Source organism: Manihot esculenta, chromosome 17 (assembly GCF_001659605.2).
Source record: "Manihot esculenta cultivar AM560-2 chromosome 17, M.esculenta_v8, whole genome shotgun sequence".
Classification (NCBI taxonomy): Eukaryota; Viridiplantae; Streptophyta; class Magnoliopsida; order Malpighiales; family Euphorbiaceae; genus Manihot; species Manihot esculenta.
The window spans coordinates 27,422,562-27,441,515 of record NC_035177.2 but is presented as its reverse complement, the minus strand read 5'-3'; the positions used below and the strand labels follow the sequence as shown (position 1 = coordinate 27,441,515).

The 18,954-nt window shown below is 31.4% G+C and overlaps 2 protein-coding genes across 3 annotated transcripts; both read right to left on the bottom strand.

Annotated features, from left to right (window-relative positions):
• Positions 1–2,861: 2,861 nt before the first annotated feature.
• LOC110604589 lies at positions 2,862–5,843 on the bottom strand. 2 transcript variants are annotated; one of them, XM_021742827.2, is made up of 6 exons: positions 5,489–5,843; positions 4,960–5,122; positions 4,205–4,834; positions 3,675–4,116; positions 3,471–3,552; positions 2,862–3,257 (listed from the first exon to the last, which is right to left on the bottom strand). In XM_021742827.2, exons 1-6 carry the CDS (start codon positions 5,651–5,653, stop codon positions 3,051–3,053), a joined length of 1,689 nt encoding a protein of 562 aa, XP_021598519.1. In that variant the 5' UTR covers positions 5,654–5,843; the 3' UTR covers positions 2,862–3,050. The 2 variants fall into 2 exon arrangements, with proteins under 2 accessions (XP_021598519.1, XP_021598518.1); XM_021742826.2 differs by having other exon boundaries at positions 4,205–4,882; positions 5,489–5,842.
• A 4,958-nt stretch (positions 5,844–10,801) lies between these two features.
• On the bottom strand, positions 10,802–16,207 carry LOC110604502 (putative hydrolase C777.06c). Its single transcript, XM_021742690.2, has 10 exons — positions 15,827–16,207; positions 15,446–15,581; positions 14,184–14,311; positions 12,760–12,907; positions 12,565–12,670; positions 12,293–12,351; positions 11,681–11,716; positions 11,504–11,613; positions 11,270–11,331; positions 10,802–11,018 (listed from the first exon to the last, which is right to left on the bottom strand). Exons 1-9 carry the CDS (start codon positions 16,039–16,041, stop codon positions 11,274–11,276), a joined length of 996 nt encoding a protein of 331 aa, XP_021598382.1. The 5' UTR covers positions 16,042–16,207; the 3' UTR covers positions 10,802–11,018; positions 11,270–11,273.
• Between the last annotated feature and the right edge of the window lie 2,747 nt (positions 16,208–18,954).

Sequence of the window (18,954 nt, the reverse complement as noted above, 5' to 3'; positions counted from 1 at the left end):
GTTCATAAGATTGTTGAAAATGTTTGTTGTTCTGGATAGCATCAAAGCATTTTAGAGAGTTGATGACTTGAAGTTGGGGTAGAGCCTTTAAGTAAACTGAGGTATAGGGATAAGAACATCAGCTTCTTGGATGCAAGCAATATAGGACATGCCTTGGTGGTATAGGATATAGGAGGTTAAGAATTGAACTCTAGTCTATAAACATTGTCCTCCTGACTGTGGATGAACAAATGCTCTACTTGGACAATGAAGGAAGAATTGTAGACAAAAATCTTGTATTCTGTGAATCATCTTTAATTATTTAGATTGTCCAATTGTGGCCTGAGGCTTTTCAACAATGTTGGTTGATTGAACATGTGAGTCACACACACACACACCCACACCCCTCTCTTCATCTTTGATAAAAATCTTATCTATTTTTTTCTTTTTTTTTTGTTTGATGATTTTGAAGCAGTGAAATTGCTTTTTCTTTGTGTTTTTATATTGTGGGTCTTCGTGTAGATGGGCATTTAAAGGGTTTTGTTTGGTGATGCATGTTGTGGGGCAGTGTTGAAGGATGGAATGATGACAAGATAGAGCACTATCAACAATAATACTGCCAATAAAATGTAGGGCTGCCTGTCCCAACAACCCCTCAAAAGGGCCTTTACTTTAGCTTTGGGTGGGGAATTGGGGGAATGCCCTTTTTTCCTCTTGGCCGCATTTGCATTTGCATCGCGACTTTTTCATAGACCCGAATCTCTTTCATGCACGAAATCATGAAAAGTTAATATTGAAAAACTCGAAAATTAGGGGTCATTTGCCACTTTAAATAATTTAAAAATTAATAAAAGTATATATGAAAAATAATAATTAATATTATTTTAAAATTACACTTTTTTTTTGCTTGAATAAAATACCCGAATTTCCACTGCCGCAACTGCCATCCACCAGTTTTAGAGCTCAGTAAATTTTATTTTGCTTCAATAAAGTATAGTATTAGCTATTAATAATATATAACAATAAGTACTAAAGTTTTTAATTTTCTTTTGTGCAATTGAATTTAATAATGCCTAGCTGGAAATCATGTATATGGTTGGATTTTTAATTTTTCTCCCCACTTCCCTTCTTTATTTGTAGGCGATAAGTTCTCTATTTAATCAATATATAATGATGATCTGAGATCCAGAAAATAAGATTTTATAAGGGTTGGATAAGTTTAGTTCGAGAGGCGAATGTTTTTCCTTTTTATTCTTTTCTTTCCTCTGTCAGTGATGTGTAACGGTTTTGCTGCCATTGGGCCACCTGTCTCTGCCATATGGATACGGACGTATGAGAATATCAGATCTCTGTTCCATGCGTAACGGTTATTTAATTCCTCTGACACACATGCAGATGGATCTAATAGGCGAATGGGCTGGCCACCTTTTCTCTTCCGGACTGAACTAGAAGATGAGATTAAGACTGGAGCCCAAGGGAGGTATGATCTTAGAGCCGAAAGAACTGGACCGACCCGATTGAGAGGTTTTAGAGGGAATCCGATCTTCAGGCCGAGCGGGCTGAACCTGATTTATGCGGGAGGCTTAAGAGCCTTTAAGTCATGGGCTATTATCATGGGTTAAGTCTCAGATCGGAGTGGCGAAATCCAGCGGTCATCATATAAAATAAAATATATAAGTAAACTTGAACATTTTATTTATGAAAATTTATTTTTTTTATATTATTTGAACCTATGAAGTAAAATAGGAAGTTATGATTTATTATCTATTAATAAGCAATTTTAATTTTAAAATCGAATGTGAAATGCACTCCGAGACTTAGTCTGGTGGAAAGTGCATCCTAGCAGCCTTGTGAGGTCTAAGATTCGACTCCCCCACCCCTATTTAAAAAAAAAAAAAACCGAATATGAAATATATTTAAAATTTAAAAAAAATTATTTTGCTCTTTTTAATAGGCCTATTTGAAGTGAATCCACATTAATTAGTTGGGTGGAAGGTTCCGAAAAAAGAAATATTATTTTCATAAAATAAATTTAAATAATTAAATAACTTTATATTATTTTATATAATAATAATGTTAAAAAAATTTATTGTGCAGACAAATAACTAGTTAAATAAAGTTATTAACATGTTTCTTTATAAAATGATTAAATACTTTGATTTTATTAGAGTTTTAAAAAGTAAAGACTAAATAGTTAATTTTAATAAAATAAAAGAATACGATAATAATTTATCATGAAAACATTTTCACCACTTAAAATGGAGGTGCTCAGTCTAAATTTACTTGTTATATAATTCTCACTGGTTTTTCGATTTCAATTTCCCAAATGTTCCCCTATTGACAAGTAAGAGATAGTAGCGAAAATAAAAATCAGAGAAGAGAAAGAAAAAGAAGCCATCCCTTTTTTTCTTTTTATCTCCTCTCTCTTTAAGAGATTTGTGAGAGTATATTTGAATATATTTTTAAGTGGAGTCCGCTCTTTAATTAAAATAAATTAATAATTTTTTATATATTATCGGTTAAGTATAATCACAAATTTGAGATTATTCAGATCGGTCCGGTACCAAACTCCACACATTTTAACAATGTAGCTTCTGTAGATAGATTGAAGGAAGATTTTCTAAAAGCATGGTGAGCCTTAGGATCAGTTTTCTTTACTTGTTCACCTCAGCATGTGTGTTTAAGTCTTATTTTGTTGAGATTAAATTAATTTAGGAATTTTAAGTTTCAGAAAGTTATATATTCCGCTTGTTTCGATGGTATTTTTTTTCAATTTCAAGAAATTAAAATAGTTAATCCTTCACTTAAAGGGAAGTAAGTTATTTACTGGAAAAGTTCAAGATGCTCGAGTATTGAAGAAGCTTGGTGTTTGAATGAAAATGTTACAGAAAAGGAAAGAAGGTCAGTTCATTAGATGCAAAGATTGCGCCAACATACAGGACGAGTGAGACAACACTCCATGAATTATGAAAAAAACATCAAGTACAAGAGATGCCACTTTGGCTCAGTGAGAGTATGAGCAAATTCTTTCTTCTTGAATATTTGTTTTTTTTTTTTTTCTTTTTACAGTTTTATGACAACCAACCACAGCACATGTAATGGGATGATGGCATTCTTCCTGTTCGACGTATATACTCTGCTTGAGCTGCAGCTTTTTCTGCATCTCTATTTCTCCTGGCTTCTGCTGCAGCTCGTTTTTCTTCTGACCTTTGCCTTGCCATCGAGATCTTCTTTACCATCTTCGCTTGAGCTTCAGCACGCATTTTTTCAACTTGGGTCTGAAATTTTTTTGTATTTCTTACAAGTCAGTAAAATCTCTGCATACTGCATAGCAATCTCAGCAGCCATTTATATTGCAAAATTCGCAAATTTTTTCAGAGTTTTTAACACTACAGGCTTTGAATAGCTGGTAATGTTTTGTGAAAAGTGATGCCTAGATTTCACCTATTCGTGTTAGAGGCTTAGAGCTGTTTATGGGAGACGTGGAGTACCTCTATTTTCCGCATCTCTGCTTCTAGTTTTGCTTTCTGCTGACTTTCCCATGCTTGAATTTTTATTTCTTCACGCTTATATCTGAAAAGTTCAAGCAAACTTTGCCAGATTAAAACGTTATAACAAAAATTTACTCAAACTGCTCTATGCATTCTCATGAATGATGCTTTAAATTTAGTTCATGAGTGCCAAGGTCATGGAACCTTGCTGTGTGTTTAGATTTTTCAGCTTCTTCCCATGCAGCTGCACGTTTTTCAAATTCAATCCTCTCAAGCTCCTCAACGTCAGTAGTCTCAACTTCAGATGTATTCTTCTCATGATTACTTGCCCAGGCAGCAATACTTATCTTGCCTAGCTGCACACCAAGCGCCACAATCTCCCTTCTTGTCCTTAGTTTCATTTCTTGCTCGTTTAACTCTTTTCTGCTTTTTCCAGAAGTGTGTTGTGTATCATCATCAGTGCCATGTTCCATAGTTGTTAGTGCTGGTGCCTCTCTCCACGGAGTCGATGGGATTGAAGAAGTCGGGCTGCGAAGAGGAGTTATTGCCCCCACAGGTGTAGCAGTCCTTGAAGGCTCTTGACTTGTAACAGGAGTCATCTCTGTTCCCATGTCTCTCATGCAGACTGATCTTATAATAGGAAGAACTGCAAAGTCACACAATCATAATGATCAAGTGAAAAAAACCAAAGCAGTAAGCCTTGTGGTTCTCGACTTAACATTACTCAAATTTACCTGTTGTGCCTTCTGCTAAACTTTTTGTATCATATATTTCTCTTTGCTCCACTTCCTGCAAGTCCTCGCTCTGAGTACACTGATCGATTAGCGAATTTCCCCCATATACTTGACCAGAAACTGAAGGAGTTCCAGGAGGAATAAAAGAGAACTTCTCAAATGCCATTTGTGGAGCAGGCTGACAGAAATCTATTCGTTTAGTATCCACTAGCTTAAGATCATGATTTGTTGATTCTGGAGCAACTCTCACTGTCTTTGTGCCAAGCATTCGATTAGCTTGGCTGTGTAAAGCATTTTTCTTTGAATTAGGCTGCAGATTTTGTTTATTCATTATCCATTTTTCTGCATCATTCCACTTAGATGGCATAGGCCTTGAAAGTGATCTTGTAAATTGATTAAGTACTGATCTTTCTTTATGGAACTCAAAACTAGATGAACTAGCATTGCTATCATAATCAAGATTGTCATCTTCAAATGATCTCATTGGGTGAACAGCAGTCGAATTTCCACTTTCACCCTTTGAAAATTGCTGCATTTTAACACGACCCACATTGCCATTTTCCTTCAGCAATGTCTCCTTTGGCTGGCAAGATGGCTGATCAACTTGGCTGAGGTCAACCGCTGGGTCACCTGGTGCAGTCACAAATGCAACTTCTAAGCTGGGAGCTGCACAAAATGCTTCATTCACAGCAACAGAAATTCAAAACCAAAAAACTCAAACAAGAGAGAAATCACAATGAATTAATACAACCAACCTTCCTCGTCATTGGAGGCTAATAAGCTATTATTGACAAATTCGGCATCGTCGAGCCTTGAAGGAGATGTTCTTGAAGAATTACTGTTTGATCCATCTTTCTTTCTATTATGGTGAGGTCCCATTAACTTCATCCTCAGCTTACTTGGAGATATTATACCACTCTGCACATTACAGCAAGAAACCATTGAAGGCATCGAACCCAAGAAAAGCTCAAACCCTTTTGCAAAAAATTCTATGCAAATTTATGCTAGGCACTTCTCAAGTTGGCCCATTTAAGCATAGAAAGAAGGAAAGAAATAGCTGTGAAAATTAGACCTTTTTAGATCACATAAAAAGCCAGGTGACAATAACAATGAACTATTGGCTTACACTATGAAATCACTTCAAAGAATCCGTGAGCTATCAACAGAAAAAGAAAGAAACAGAGCACCCATTAATTTGCAAGGTGCAGAAACAGCAAGAACAAACAAAAACAGGAGAAGAGTCTTTCAATCAAAACTACGTTCTGAAGATAAATGAAACTATACCTGCACTTTGTCTATCCTCTCGTACTCCATTGAATCTCTCTCTAAACTGTTTGGGTCTCTAGAGTGAAGAAGCAGAAGTAGAGGAAACCACAAGCAGACGTCTTCCTCTCTCTCTCTCTCTCTCTCTCTGCCTTTGTTTAGAGCTGTTCTTTGTAGCAGACACATCAAAGGAGCGAGAACTGTGCCTACTGTGAGTAAAAGATTCAAGCTTTAGCATCTCTTCTCTCCCCCTACCCCACTCCGATCTCTCCACCTCATCACCTTTGGCCCACGTCAGCAATTTCTAACTCCACCAATCGATGGATCGCCTATTGTTCTAAAAAAATTTTAACTTTTTCACTGAGAGTTCCTAATATCTAACAACCCAATTCAAAAGAAAACAAAATGGAAAAATTAAAATGGAAAATTATAGATGGGTAATGATTAAGAACAGGCTTTCGAGCAGTGGAGAAATGATGGAAAAGTAGAATTTAAACTTACTCTGCATGGTAAGCTGTTCAGCAAGTAAATAAATGTGTGATTACCACTGAAACAATATTTACCAAAAAAGAAAATTATTCGAATTAATTATTATATTTTTTAAAAATCCAGTAAATTTTTAAGTTTTGAAGCTTATATTGAAAATTATTCTAAATTTTATTACTACATTAAAAAGAACAGAGAGAGAAAGTAGATGAAGGAGAAAGAAAATGACTTTGAAGAAAAGAAAAAAAAAAAAGGACTGATTTTGACAGGATCCAAAGATAGATTTTTTTTTAAAATAAAGAAAAAGAGAGAAAAGTTCTGTAATTGTAAATAAAAGTACGATACAGTCCTTCCATCTAAAATGAAAGGGTGACGCTGAAAGGAGCAGTTAGGTTTTGCCCGTTCTCTGTAGAAAGCTTTACAGAATCGTTACCCTTTCTCTATTTGTAGATTCTAATGTTTTTATCCGATTTTAAATTTGATAAATAATTATATATTTAATTTAAAAAATTTCTTAAATGATATATATGTGTTAAATACAATTATTATTTTTTTATAATTTATTAAAATTTGTTTATATAGAGTTTGCAAAAACTCAAAGGCGACTGAACGAGGCAAAGATGAAAAACCTTTATAGGATTTCATAAACAATTCTACCTCTCAGAACCCACTTCGTCTAATCATTTCACAAATTTGGTTTCACTCAAAATCTAGGTATATTTAGCAAATAAAATTATTATGATTTTGATATTTAATAATTTTTCATTTATTTAGCAAAAAGAAAATGCTTTATAGGACTCCAAACCCAATGCTCTTTTTAATAAACAAATTGCTAAAAGTCTAAATTGATGGGGAACTCAAAAGCCAAAATCTAAGGCAAGCAAAAGGAAATTATTACAAACCCCACTACATAATTTGAAATATTAATAATAATAATATTATTAAAAGTAATAATATTAATATTAAAATTCTACTAAATTTTAAAGGTAATAAAAAAAACTATATAAATTTAAAATTATTACAAACCCCACTACAAATTTTAAAAGTATTTGAAGATAATGAATGAGAGATATCATTTATCTTTTACATTTTTATTTTTTTTTTCAAAATTTAATGTTTTTATTATTTATTTTATTGACAAATTTTTAAAATAAAAATATCTGAGCATTGGGGCAGGTAAGTTTCTAGTTTTGATATAATTTTAAACCTTTTTCTTTTATTATTGTTTGAACAAAGAACCGTTCTTGCTTTGCTTTCTTTCCTGTCTATATTTATTCATACATTAAAGAAAAAGCAACTAAAAAGTATACTTTCTTTAAATAAAAGCATTAATTTCAAATTGCAAGCAGGATGAAATTTCTTTTCTATTATATCATTAAAATTTTGAGTTTTAATTTCTGAATATGTTAGTGGAAATATAATTTATTTAATTATAAATTTATATTAATCAAAATATATCTTTAATTATACAAATTACATAAATAAATAAAAAATTGTAATCATAATTCAAAAAAATTATTAAAGTTGGTCAAGACTTGAGTTGGCTGAACTCAAAAGAAACGATGAAGTTGATATGGCAATAAAGGTTCCTTTCTCTTCCAAAGTATACTTTTTTTCTAAATTGTTAGGTGTGTGTCTTAAATAAAATTGTCTCCATTAACTTCCAAGCTCTGTCATTTTCTTACTTATATGCCACCCCATGGCTTCATATCTTTCTTTGATCAATTGCCTTAATTTCTTATATTTTTTTTAAAAAAAAGTAAAGGAAAGATGGTGAAACAACCCAACTTGAGAATTTTATTCAATAGAAGTACAATAGTTTTTGAGGCAAATAACTTCACAAATAAATTTACTCTACTTAACTAAGTTTTTGAGGCAAATCTTAGATTCTAAAATAAGTAATTCTTGATAATATATTTGCTTTATGAAAACTACATATAAAAAATGAGTATAAGTAATAAATCACACAATTTTATTAGCTAGACTTCATAATCATCGATAATGCTTATTTGGAAAAAAACTTCAAATAATTAAGTAGTTGATTTTTCTCTTAGATAAAATAATATTTAGATATATTAAAAAGAAAATTATAGAACAAGCCATTAGTTTTACTTTTGTGGGATTCATTGAACATTTTCTTTCCAATCCATTTTCTTTATCCCTCCAAAAGAATTCAAACTTTTAACAACCATCAAAGAATTTTAGGACCGCTTGGACCAAGTGATCACACATGGTCTTTCATGAAAGACACAGCATATACAACAGTTCTCATGTAACCTCATAGAAAAGAAAAGAAAAGAAATGTGGGGTATGCAATGGAGATTGGAGAGAATATTCAAAAACATGAAGTTTGACTATGGATCCCTTGGACCATTACTTTCCCTCCATGCTTTGAAGTTTTTGCATGCTTTTTCTTTCTTCCCTTTGCTCAATCAATGGGGTTATGCTGTTTTAGATTTATGGTCAGTGATGTTGTGTAGCTTTTGGAAGGATTTGAAATTAGATGGACATCTCAACTACTCTTCAATGTGGGTATTTTTTTCAAAATAAAAAATAGTGGCCTAAGCACTTGCTAAGGAGAGTTCCTCAAAATAGTATTCTTTTGAGGTCTCAATTATTCTTAATGTGGGTTATAAATATTATTAGGGCTAATATTCACCACCTTAATTAAATTATCATGAGTTGAAGTGGAAAGGCAGCTTCTGTCATTGGATTCCTCATAGATCAAAAGGGCAAAATAGAGCACCCCAATTCATTGCATTTTGTTTTGATGATAAGAATGGGCCTATGTGACCCAGACTTGCTCCTCTTTTGATTCTTCTGTACGATCCAAAGCTAATCATGTCTAATTTCCAATCACACACTACACTACGTGTGTGTAAATATTTGCAGAGAATCTAAATCCTAAACTGTTTATGCTTATCTTAAAACCACATTCAATTTCAAGGGGATAATAATTTTCAACTTGAAGTTCAAATCAAATAGAAAATTAAACCTCCAGGGGTAACAGTAATTGAAATTATTAATTTGGATTTGTGACACTTTTAGGATATAAACTAATATTTAGAAATTCATTCAAAATAAAATTTTTAATTTAAAATTTTTAATTAAAAAGTAGAATAGTAAAAATTGAGAATTTTTAGAGTATGTAATTATGTAAACATGTATTTAACTGATAATTTAAAAAAAGTAAGGACATACAATATGACATGTGAACCAATTTAAAATTAATTAAAATACTACAAAGGTAGATTACAGTTTAAAAAAATGTAAAAGGTTACGGTACAAAATTAAAATTTTGAATATTAAAATCATAATTAAATGTAAAGATTTAAATTTACTATAAAACAAATTATTTTTAGTAATCGATTACAATTTCAACAAATTAAAAAATTGAGCTTTATAATCGGAATTTGTAAGTTGTTGCTAGTGTGGATTTTTATATTTTTCTTGTAAAACATAATAACACAGGCCCTGACGCTTAAATAAAAAGAACTTTTTCTCTTTCTGGCTTTATTTGAAAAGAAAATCTCTCATCTTCTATTTTTTTATTTATTTATTGTGATTTTATTCGTTTTTTCATTTTCTGTGTGCGACCATCCTTCACCCTTTAAGGGGGACAGCCTGTTTCTTCCCCTGCTCAAAGGTAAATTGTGAAATTATAATATTTTTTTTCTGTCCTCATTGGAGCTTAAATTGGGGTTTTCTTTTGGACATAAGTTTTCTTAGAATTTATGTTCAGATCGACCTTTGCTCCATGTCTGGGAGAAAGAGCCGTCCTGTTATTGGTGATCACCTCGCTCAATAGATATTCTTTCTTTATTTGTATTCTTTAGATGGGTTCTCAACCTTTTCAGTTGTGAAAGAGTCCATTCATAGTCGAATTTTCTCCGAATTACAATATCGATTTCTCTCTGTAGACGAGAGATTCCGGGGCACGATACTTGTTGGAAGCTCTATAAGTATCCTCTTCTTCAATCTCTCAGCCTCAAGACTCCATTCTGCAAGTTATGATTTCTTGTATCCATGGACTAAGCCTTTGCATAGGTTTGAAGTTGTGGTTTTCTTTTTTAATTGCTTTGTTTTTTTGGACAAAAAGGTATTTCGGTTTGTAAATTAAGGTTTATATTGCACTTCAGTATTTTTTTTAAAATCCTAACTATTGACAAAAAAAAAAAAAAAAAACACAACCAACCTGAAAGGTTACCCTGAATAAAAATAAAACAGAATCCAGAGGTTGTATTTAACAGAGTAAGGACTGCGTCAGCTATGATATGATATGGGAAAACAAACAAATTGCACAAATCACAATCTTACGACTCCCAACTCAAACTTTTTTAGTTCAGTCGTCTAAAATGCTTGTATTGCTTTTCCATCTCTTGCCCACGCCCAAAGAAGTTCTCGAGGGTTCGCCCCTCGAGCTCTTCTTTGCAATTGCCATCAACGTATACGTTTCTATCTTTTGCCATTTGACACGTAAATTGACCAATTTATTTTTTTTTTTATAAAAAAAAAAGAGAGAGATCCGAGCATGCATGTACATGAACAATCTATTAACAAACAAATGTGCAGAACAGCAATTGAGCTGGTCAGTGGTCATTGCAAGAAAATTGGGATGATGGGAGGCTCTGATGGAGATTCGAGCAACGGCTTCAAACTAACTTGGAACCAGAATTCAGTATCTTCAATTATAGAAATTATTCAGCTTACAGCTATTTTTTACGCTTCACCATGACTAATCATCATAATCCTACTTATATCGATTGCATGCATCATTAAATATTTTGACCAAGGGCAACCCCTTTGTTATAATATGACACCAAAATTATCAATGATACCACATTCATGTGAAAGGCACCAAATCCACATAATTCCAAAAGAATAAAATACGTTAATTTCCCAAAAATTTGCTAATTTCTATGAACTAGAGTAATTTACCAAAAATTTTAAAAGGATTCCAGTACAAGTTGGAGATTAGGAAGCCATAAATAGTTTCACTTTGTTTATACCTCCCATTAGAATGGGCTGGAAACCATGCGTCTATCTTACCGCTTATATCTCAAACCTGCATGCAGCAGAAAAGAAAAACACCTTTATTGAACTTTCCAATCAGTTTTTGTGCGCCAAAATTCAACTGCGTGAATGAAGAGGCACTCAAATCAAGATAAGTAAAACCACATAAATAATTTATGCGATTTTCACTCCCTTTAGGCTCATATATTCAGGATTTGGGGGTGCTAAATATGTACGTGATAATGTTAATATAGCGTTCTAATTCACTAGAATGCTTAATAATATATTATGACATTGGTTTACCTTATCACAATTCTATAGGAACTCTCATGCCATCATGTGCAAGCTGCACTGGTATACCTTCCCTACACGCAAAGAATGACAAGGCATCAGCTTCTTATTGTTTGATCAGTGATAAAAAGCAGAATAATTCTGTTACAAACAATTCTTATTGCTTTTAGTCAAACAGCCAATCTATGTTAATTTTGTGAGAAAAATGAGCTTCATCAATGAGACCATGGTCACTGAGGAAATTACCTTTTAGACCATTCCATTAGGAAATCATTGTCCGCATAATGATCAAACTCATGAGTCATTCCAATTAAAAGAGCTTGCTTTGGACATAGTCTCTTCACAGCTTCAAGGGTCTGCACGGTTAGCAGTGTAAGTGACATTACATTCCAAAAAGAATAAAACAATAAACTAAAAACAAACCTGGGGAAAGCAGAAGTGAGTGTTGTGCGAGCCATTCTGCAGAGAGGAGGCAAGCAGAAGAGCAGGGATATTAATTCATGGATAACTTCAGTAAAAAGAATGCAAGTGACAGCAGAAAAGTGCCAATTACATGTGCTACCAGTGGCATAAGGGGCAAGAGAGTGAGGACAGAATAAAGAAAACAGCATAAGAGAGAAGAGACATGAGAGGGGACAAAAAAAAGGAGGTTTCAAGAAAATATAAATTGGGTGGGTGTACTCATTATACAATTTGTTCAATTCCCACTTCATTCAAAATGAAACATATCCATCCATGCGCTATGCCAACCATGAAAAATCCAATACATCATCCTTATATTCCATTAAACCTAAGGGGGATTTGAATGAAAATGATATACACCAACAACCATGCTTATTTGAATAGACAGGATGAATCTGAACCAGTCGGTGTATTCTTGCAGTAGCCTAAGTCAATTATAATACATTATATCTCACATTTCCAAAGTCATATCTTTTTCTTTTAGTAGACCTTTATTGTTGAATTCCTTTTCCACAGAAACTACTGAGAGATGACAAAGAAAGTACAAATAAACATACTTTTCTGGTGACTGACCTTGTATAAAGTGTCCAAGATGAGGAGATCCAACTGTCCAGCCCCAGCTTTTGAAATCACTGCAAAAATCAAAATTCACTAAATGAAAAATCTATGAACAATGTGAAAATTTCCAGAAAGCAATGCCAAAATGCTAGCAAATCTTTCTTCATCAATAAGATGAATCAACACCATTTATTTCACAGGACCTGATAGCCTCGTGACAAGCAGAAACAGTGTAAAGATATGTACAATATTTATTATCATGACAAAGTTGACATCATGAAACTCACAATACTCTGTACTTTCAGGGAAGCGTGAAACATCAGATATATAGGCGACTCTACTTTTTTCTCCAAAGAGAAAACCCAAAGAAATATAGTCTTCTCCATGCATCACCTGCATTTATTTGAAAAAAAACATACACATTAGAAACAAGGGAAGTGCAAGTAGCATATGCTAGAAAAGAGAGGTTCAGAGCAAGTAACTGGTAAAGGCACAAATTGTATGCCTGATGTAACAAATGGTCGTTGACAGTCCTCCTCAATGATTTTCCAATCAAGCTGTGCTACTCGTCTTACTTCTTGACCTTCCCTTAATTTTTTCTTCATCAGGTAAGGGAATTTCACTGCAATGCTGTTTCAAAGGTAAAATATAGACAGACATCAAAACAGTGATATTTTATGTCAAATTTTGGGTTTGAATTTTTTGAACTTTCAAAAAGAGTTTGAAGTTTAGCTGTATGTGTATGGGAATACTAAATCCTCAAGAGACTGAGAGGGCGTTTGGTTTAACTTTTTCACCCAGCTGATAACTGATACCCTTCCAAATAGCTACTTTATCAAAGACAAGGTAGCTGATACCTGTCAGCTGCATTTTCAATCAGCTCTAATTTTAGAGTTTTTTCTTACCAGATTTTTTATTTGGACAATAATATCCTTTTAGTACATATTAATTATAAAACTTTTTTATTCAAATAATTTAATATACTAATAAATTATTTATAAAAATATGAAATATAAAATATAAAATATTATAATAATTATATTAATTATAATGTTTTTTTTATATATTAATAAAAACATGTATATACATAAAAAATTATATTTTTTAACAATCATACTTTTAAATATTATATATACATGTACTATAGTAACCTATTACATATATTTTAATAATACATAAATAATATGATATATATCTTTGTTCGTATAAATAGCAACAACTATACATATTTCACCAAACTCTTAGGATATTTCAGCTGCAATTAGCTATTCACTATTATTTTTCAGCTATCAGCAATAACTATCAGTTATCAGATATTAATTGTATCCAACCGTTAAACAAAACTAGCCCTAAGCAAGGAAAGAAAGATCAAGTATCACTCTTTGATCATTTCGTATCCAACATTAAGTACAAATTTTCAATGATGTTAAGTTAAAAGCAAATCCATAAAAAGGTGCAAAGTTTTTATTCTTCTAACATACTTCAAGGAATGTACCATTTCAGATGTGTATGATCTATAGCTTTTCTGCCAATATATTCTAGGGGATCATCTAATGCTTATGACTTTTTTAGGTCATTTTTTATGTTCATCCCACAACGTGTTCAAGAGTCAATGTGCTTAACTAATAATTTGTTATCATAACTACAACAAAGGATAATTTTTATACACAACTTTATAGTTGTCACATTTAATTTGGCAAAAAGCTTGAAACATATTGTTATATAACAATTTTCCAACCATAGGTCTATAGTTGCAGATTGCAGCACCACAAAACCATAAACAGAACAGAGCATCACAAGGCCATACTTATTTACACATTATATCCTTACAATCGAGCGGTGAAATGATGATTGATTAATTTGTTGAAAACTGTGTGCATATAGCTGAATAGGAAAGAAAAAGTACCTATTCATAGCATACTGACTTAGGTAAATGGGGGTTGGATCAATATCATTTGTAGGACTAAAAGGTTGCACAGCACGTATATCATCAAGACCAAGAACTGCATCAGCATGTTCATGAGTCAAAATGATCTGCAGTTCAGAGAAATATCAGTAATAGAATTCCAAAAGGATGAGACACGCAATTATGAAGCAAAAATATAAATAATAAAACGTTCAATAGCACAAGCATGGATCATGAATCCAAGATAACAAAAAATGAACCTGTCTAAAAATTTTAGAATTTTGTGGGAGATGGTAAATATCTGAATCTTCATTTCATAAATACTTACAAAAAAGTTATTCTACCTGTCTAAAAATTTTAGAATTTTGTGGGAGATGGTAAATATCTGAATCTTCATTTCATAAATACTTACAAAAAAGTTATTCTCATTTCTCATAACAAAAAGGAAACAGTCTGGCTAAATTACAAGATGCAGCCACTTAAAAAAATTAAGATTCTCAAAAAGTTAATACTATACCTTCGTACCTACGTGCCACATTACTTTCTTCAGACAATTATAGTTAGGAGTAATAAGTGAGTTTGATGATGTCTTTATAATGCATGCACATGATTAAAAACTTTATATGGCTGATGTTTTTTCATTGCCCGCCCGCTCACATTGCCAACAATGATGGCATAGGCAACGAACCAATTATGGTGAGCTTTTCCTTGCCTAAGCCTTCCATTAATATTCTTCTTCTAACCAAGGATAAGTAAACACCAATGGGATTTCAATCCTCACGTTTGATACAGAAATATTGAATAAAAGATCATTCTCGTGCATTTCACGGATGGACTTCACATATTTGAATTTGCAATATCCTCTCTCAACTTCTCCCTACATATCCCCTATGGTCCAAAAAGTATGAAACTTGATTATTTTATTGGTCATTCAATTATGTAACAAAACTTAGTAACCATCAGTGACAGTAACTGAAAAAAACCATTTCAAAAGATATTGCCAACCAGCAGATGATGAAATCATGCATTCCCTAACAAAGACAAAAATGATAACTGCATTGAGATCAGAAAAGACAAAAATGATAAAGGGACCTAACTTAACAATTAAAAGGACTGCAGAAAACAACCCCTATTCCTATAGCAACTCGTATGACTGTTTTATCTAACAAACATAAGAAAATGTTTTCATCAGCATAGCAGAAAGTTTTTGATTGATGATTAAATTATTAACGAGAGATCAATGGAGAAAAAAGATGACTCACGGAATCCACTCGAGGAATCTTGTGGAAAGTAAACCACCTAAGTACTTGCTCCCTGAACGTCTTCCCAACATCAATCAATATATAGCTATGTTTCTCATCGCTCTGGCAATAATCTATAAGCAGAGATGTGTTGCACCTAAAATATTAAAAATAAAAATTAAATACCCAAAGTGGCTCATGGCACAAAATCATCAGAGTAAAAGAATTAAAAAAAAAAACAAAGTTATTTGCCTAGATAATTAAGAAGCAATTTCTCATCATTAAATTTTCTCAGGCACCGAAAAAATAAACAAAAAAACTTAGAAAAAATTCAATTGAACTAGAAATTTGATCTTATTGAAATTAAAATAGAGAAGGAGCAATTAAACTAGGAAACTGAACCTGTAATTAGGGTTTTTCTCCGGTGGGACGGAGAGTGCCTGGGAGCAAACATGGCAAGGCGGATCTGGAGGCTGGATGAGGCACATTGCGTTGGGGACAGCGCTGGAGCAGCCAGTGCCGAGAAAGATAAGAGCCGATCTAGCACCATTATCACCATTAGCAACCGAGGATGAAATCGGAGAGATGCCATTCTGGTAAAGGATTTGAGACTCCATTGCAATTTGAGTCTCTGTGTTAATGTGAAAGGGAATCCAGGGTTCTAAAGAGAAAGAGAGAGACCAGAGTCGCGTTAAGAACGTGGAGAGGGAATCTTTAGGTTTGGTAATTTATTTGGCTTGATCTCGCCCGCGAAACTTAACGGTTTTTGCGGTTGGTGGTGTTTGTTATGTTTACGCTTCCAATTCCGTGACGCGCTCACTCTGAATTTATAGTTATTTTTTAAAAAAATTACTATTTAATCTCAATAATAATAAATTAATTAGTTATTTTTTTAATTTTTAAAAATATATTAAAATAAAAAATTTATTAATTAAATTTTCAATTAATTTAAAAATTAATTAATAAAATTGAGAAATTAATTAATATTTTTTAATTATAAATATTAATAATAAAATAATTAAAAATTAAAATTAATTAGTAAATTTTTTTGAAATTTCAAGATATTTTAATATAATTTTTAAAATTAAATGATTAATTAGTAAGTTTTTTCAGAAATTAAATAATATTTTTTTAAAAAAGATTATAGTTAAATTAAATCAATTAAAATATAAATAAAAAATTATTTTATGAAATTTGAAAATAGTATTTTAATCTTATCGAAATATCGTTAGGAATTAAATCACTTATATTCTATTCAAAATTTTAGAAGTATAAGTGGAGTGAAATTTCTCAACATCCAAACAAAATCTAAATTATGGAGCAAAAATTATGAATCTTTTTTTTTCCTCGGAAATAGGAATATACAAAATTATCATATAAAATTATATAAGTAATCAATTAAAAATATAAATAAAGAATTATCTTATTAAACTTGAAAGTTTTTTACCCAATAAAAAACTAAATTATGGCAAAAATTGTGATTTTTTTCTCGAAAATATGAATATACAAAATTATCATATAATTAAATAAACAATATAAATTAGGAAATAAATCTAACTAAAAATTCAAAGTAAAAGAAAACTACAGGCATAAATTTAAAATTTGTAGTATAATTTTATATTTTAATATTCACTTATTTAAAAATCAAATACTATTAAAAAATAAAAAATAATAAAAAATAGTATTTTAACTTAAATTAAACACTAGACATATAGTTTATTATCAATTTGTTATAATATTTCAGAGATTATATATTCTGATATTTTGACTAAAAAAAATTAAAAAAAAAGAGTTAGTATGGAAAGATATTACTAAAATTTAAAAATTTTAGTAATATTACTAAAATTTTTATGTATAAATTTATTAATATGCTTTATTTTTTAAAATATTTTTCATTAAAAATTTCATCCATAATTTAAACATTGTCATTAATTTTTTTTATCTTATTAATATACTAAAAAAATGTTTATTTATAAATTTATTAATATTTTTATTTTTTAATATTGTTGTTAAAGAATGAAAAATAAGTCATTCTGTAAATAAATGTTAGTTTTTTCCAATCAAATGAAACCTTAAAATTTAAATATAATTTATATTGCAATTTATATTTAAAAATATTTTTTATGAAAAATATATTTGAAAAATAATTTCAAATTATTAAAAATAGTTAATAATTTATTTTATTAATAATTTATTATAATTTAATCAGTAAATTTTATTATTATTTCTTTTAAAATAAAACGGACAATTGCAACTGGGGGCATTGAAAAATCTTGATTTAAAAGTTGACGGGAACTTTCTTTTTTGTCCTTTATATTTGTCAATGAAATTTTGGGTAGCAGAAAGGCACTAGAGCTTGTAAAGAGAAAAGTTTTGCTAGGCAGACAATCGTCTCAATAATTTTTGGACTATTTTAAGAAATTAACAAGTATTTTTTTTTCAACCGAACTGAAATATATTTTTTAACAACAAAAAAAATCCAACAAATACTGCCGAGAGTTCAGAAAATAATTTGATGACCGCTGAATTTTTTCATTCTATTACAAGGCCGGATCGATAGTAGCAGCCCACAATCAGGAGGTTTCTAAGTCCCCGAATAAGTCAGGCCCAACCTGTTCGTCCTCCTGATCGGACTTCTATTTAAATCACTCAATCAGATCGGTTCGGCCTATTTCAGCCTTAAAGCCAGCCATTTTCTAGGTTCTGGTCATTTTCCCTCAAATCCGGTCACAAAAAGAAAAGACTGCAGGTCCAGTCATTTCCCAACCCTGTCCACTCGCGCGTCGAAGGGAATTAAATGCTTGCTTGACACAGGGAGAGTCCTGGGTTATCCGTACATATAAACCTGCACCAAGGGATAGGTGGTCCTATAGCGGAAAGGTCATCTCGCGTGAGGGAGAAGAAAGATGATAAAAGGGAGGAAACACTCTCATCTAGAGCTAAGTTTTTTGCTAATTTTACATAACTCTTGTAAAACCCTATTTTCTGAATTTCAGATCATCACAACTCATTTATAATGAATTTCATTTGGAAGAGCGCAGAAATTGTTCAATTTTTGGCAGAATATAAATGTAATAATATATTCAATACATCTGAATTTGCAAGAATCAACTCATTTATGCCCTAAATAAATAATTTTCAAATGCTTGTTTGTCTCCAATTCATGTAACTTGAATCTCTGTCCAGGCCAATATCCATGTCTCTCATATACTTACATACTAAAAATAAATCAATTTTTTAATACTATCTAATTAATTAATTAATTTGTAACATCAACTTTAGTAACAATGCCAACTAGACATATCCAATTAAATTTATTTTTGTTAAAATTTAATATATTTATTCCTTTCTTATTTCATGTATAAAAAGCACATTTGCATAGACAGCCTGTGGTTTGTTTTATGAACCACATTAATTACCTTTAAATATAAAAGAGATTTTAAATATTGGATTATATCTTAATTTGTAATCATTAATAGGGTTTTGTTATTCTCTTGGCATGATCTTCACTATTTTTTCCCCCTTCCTTG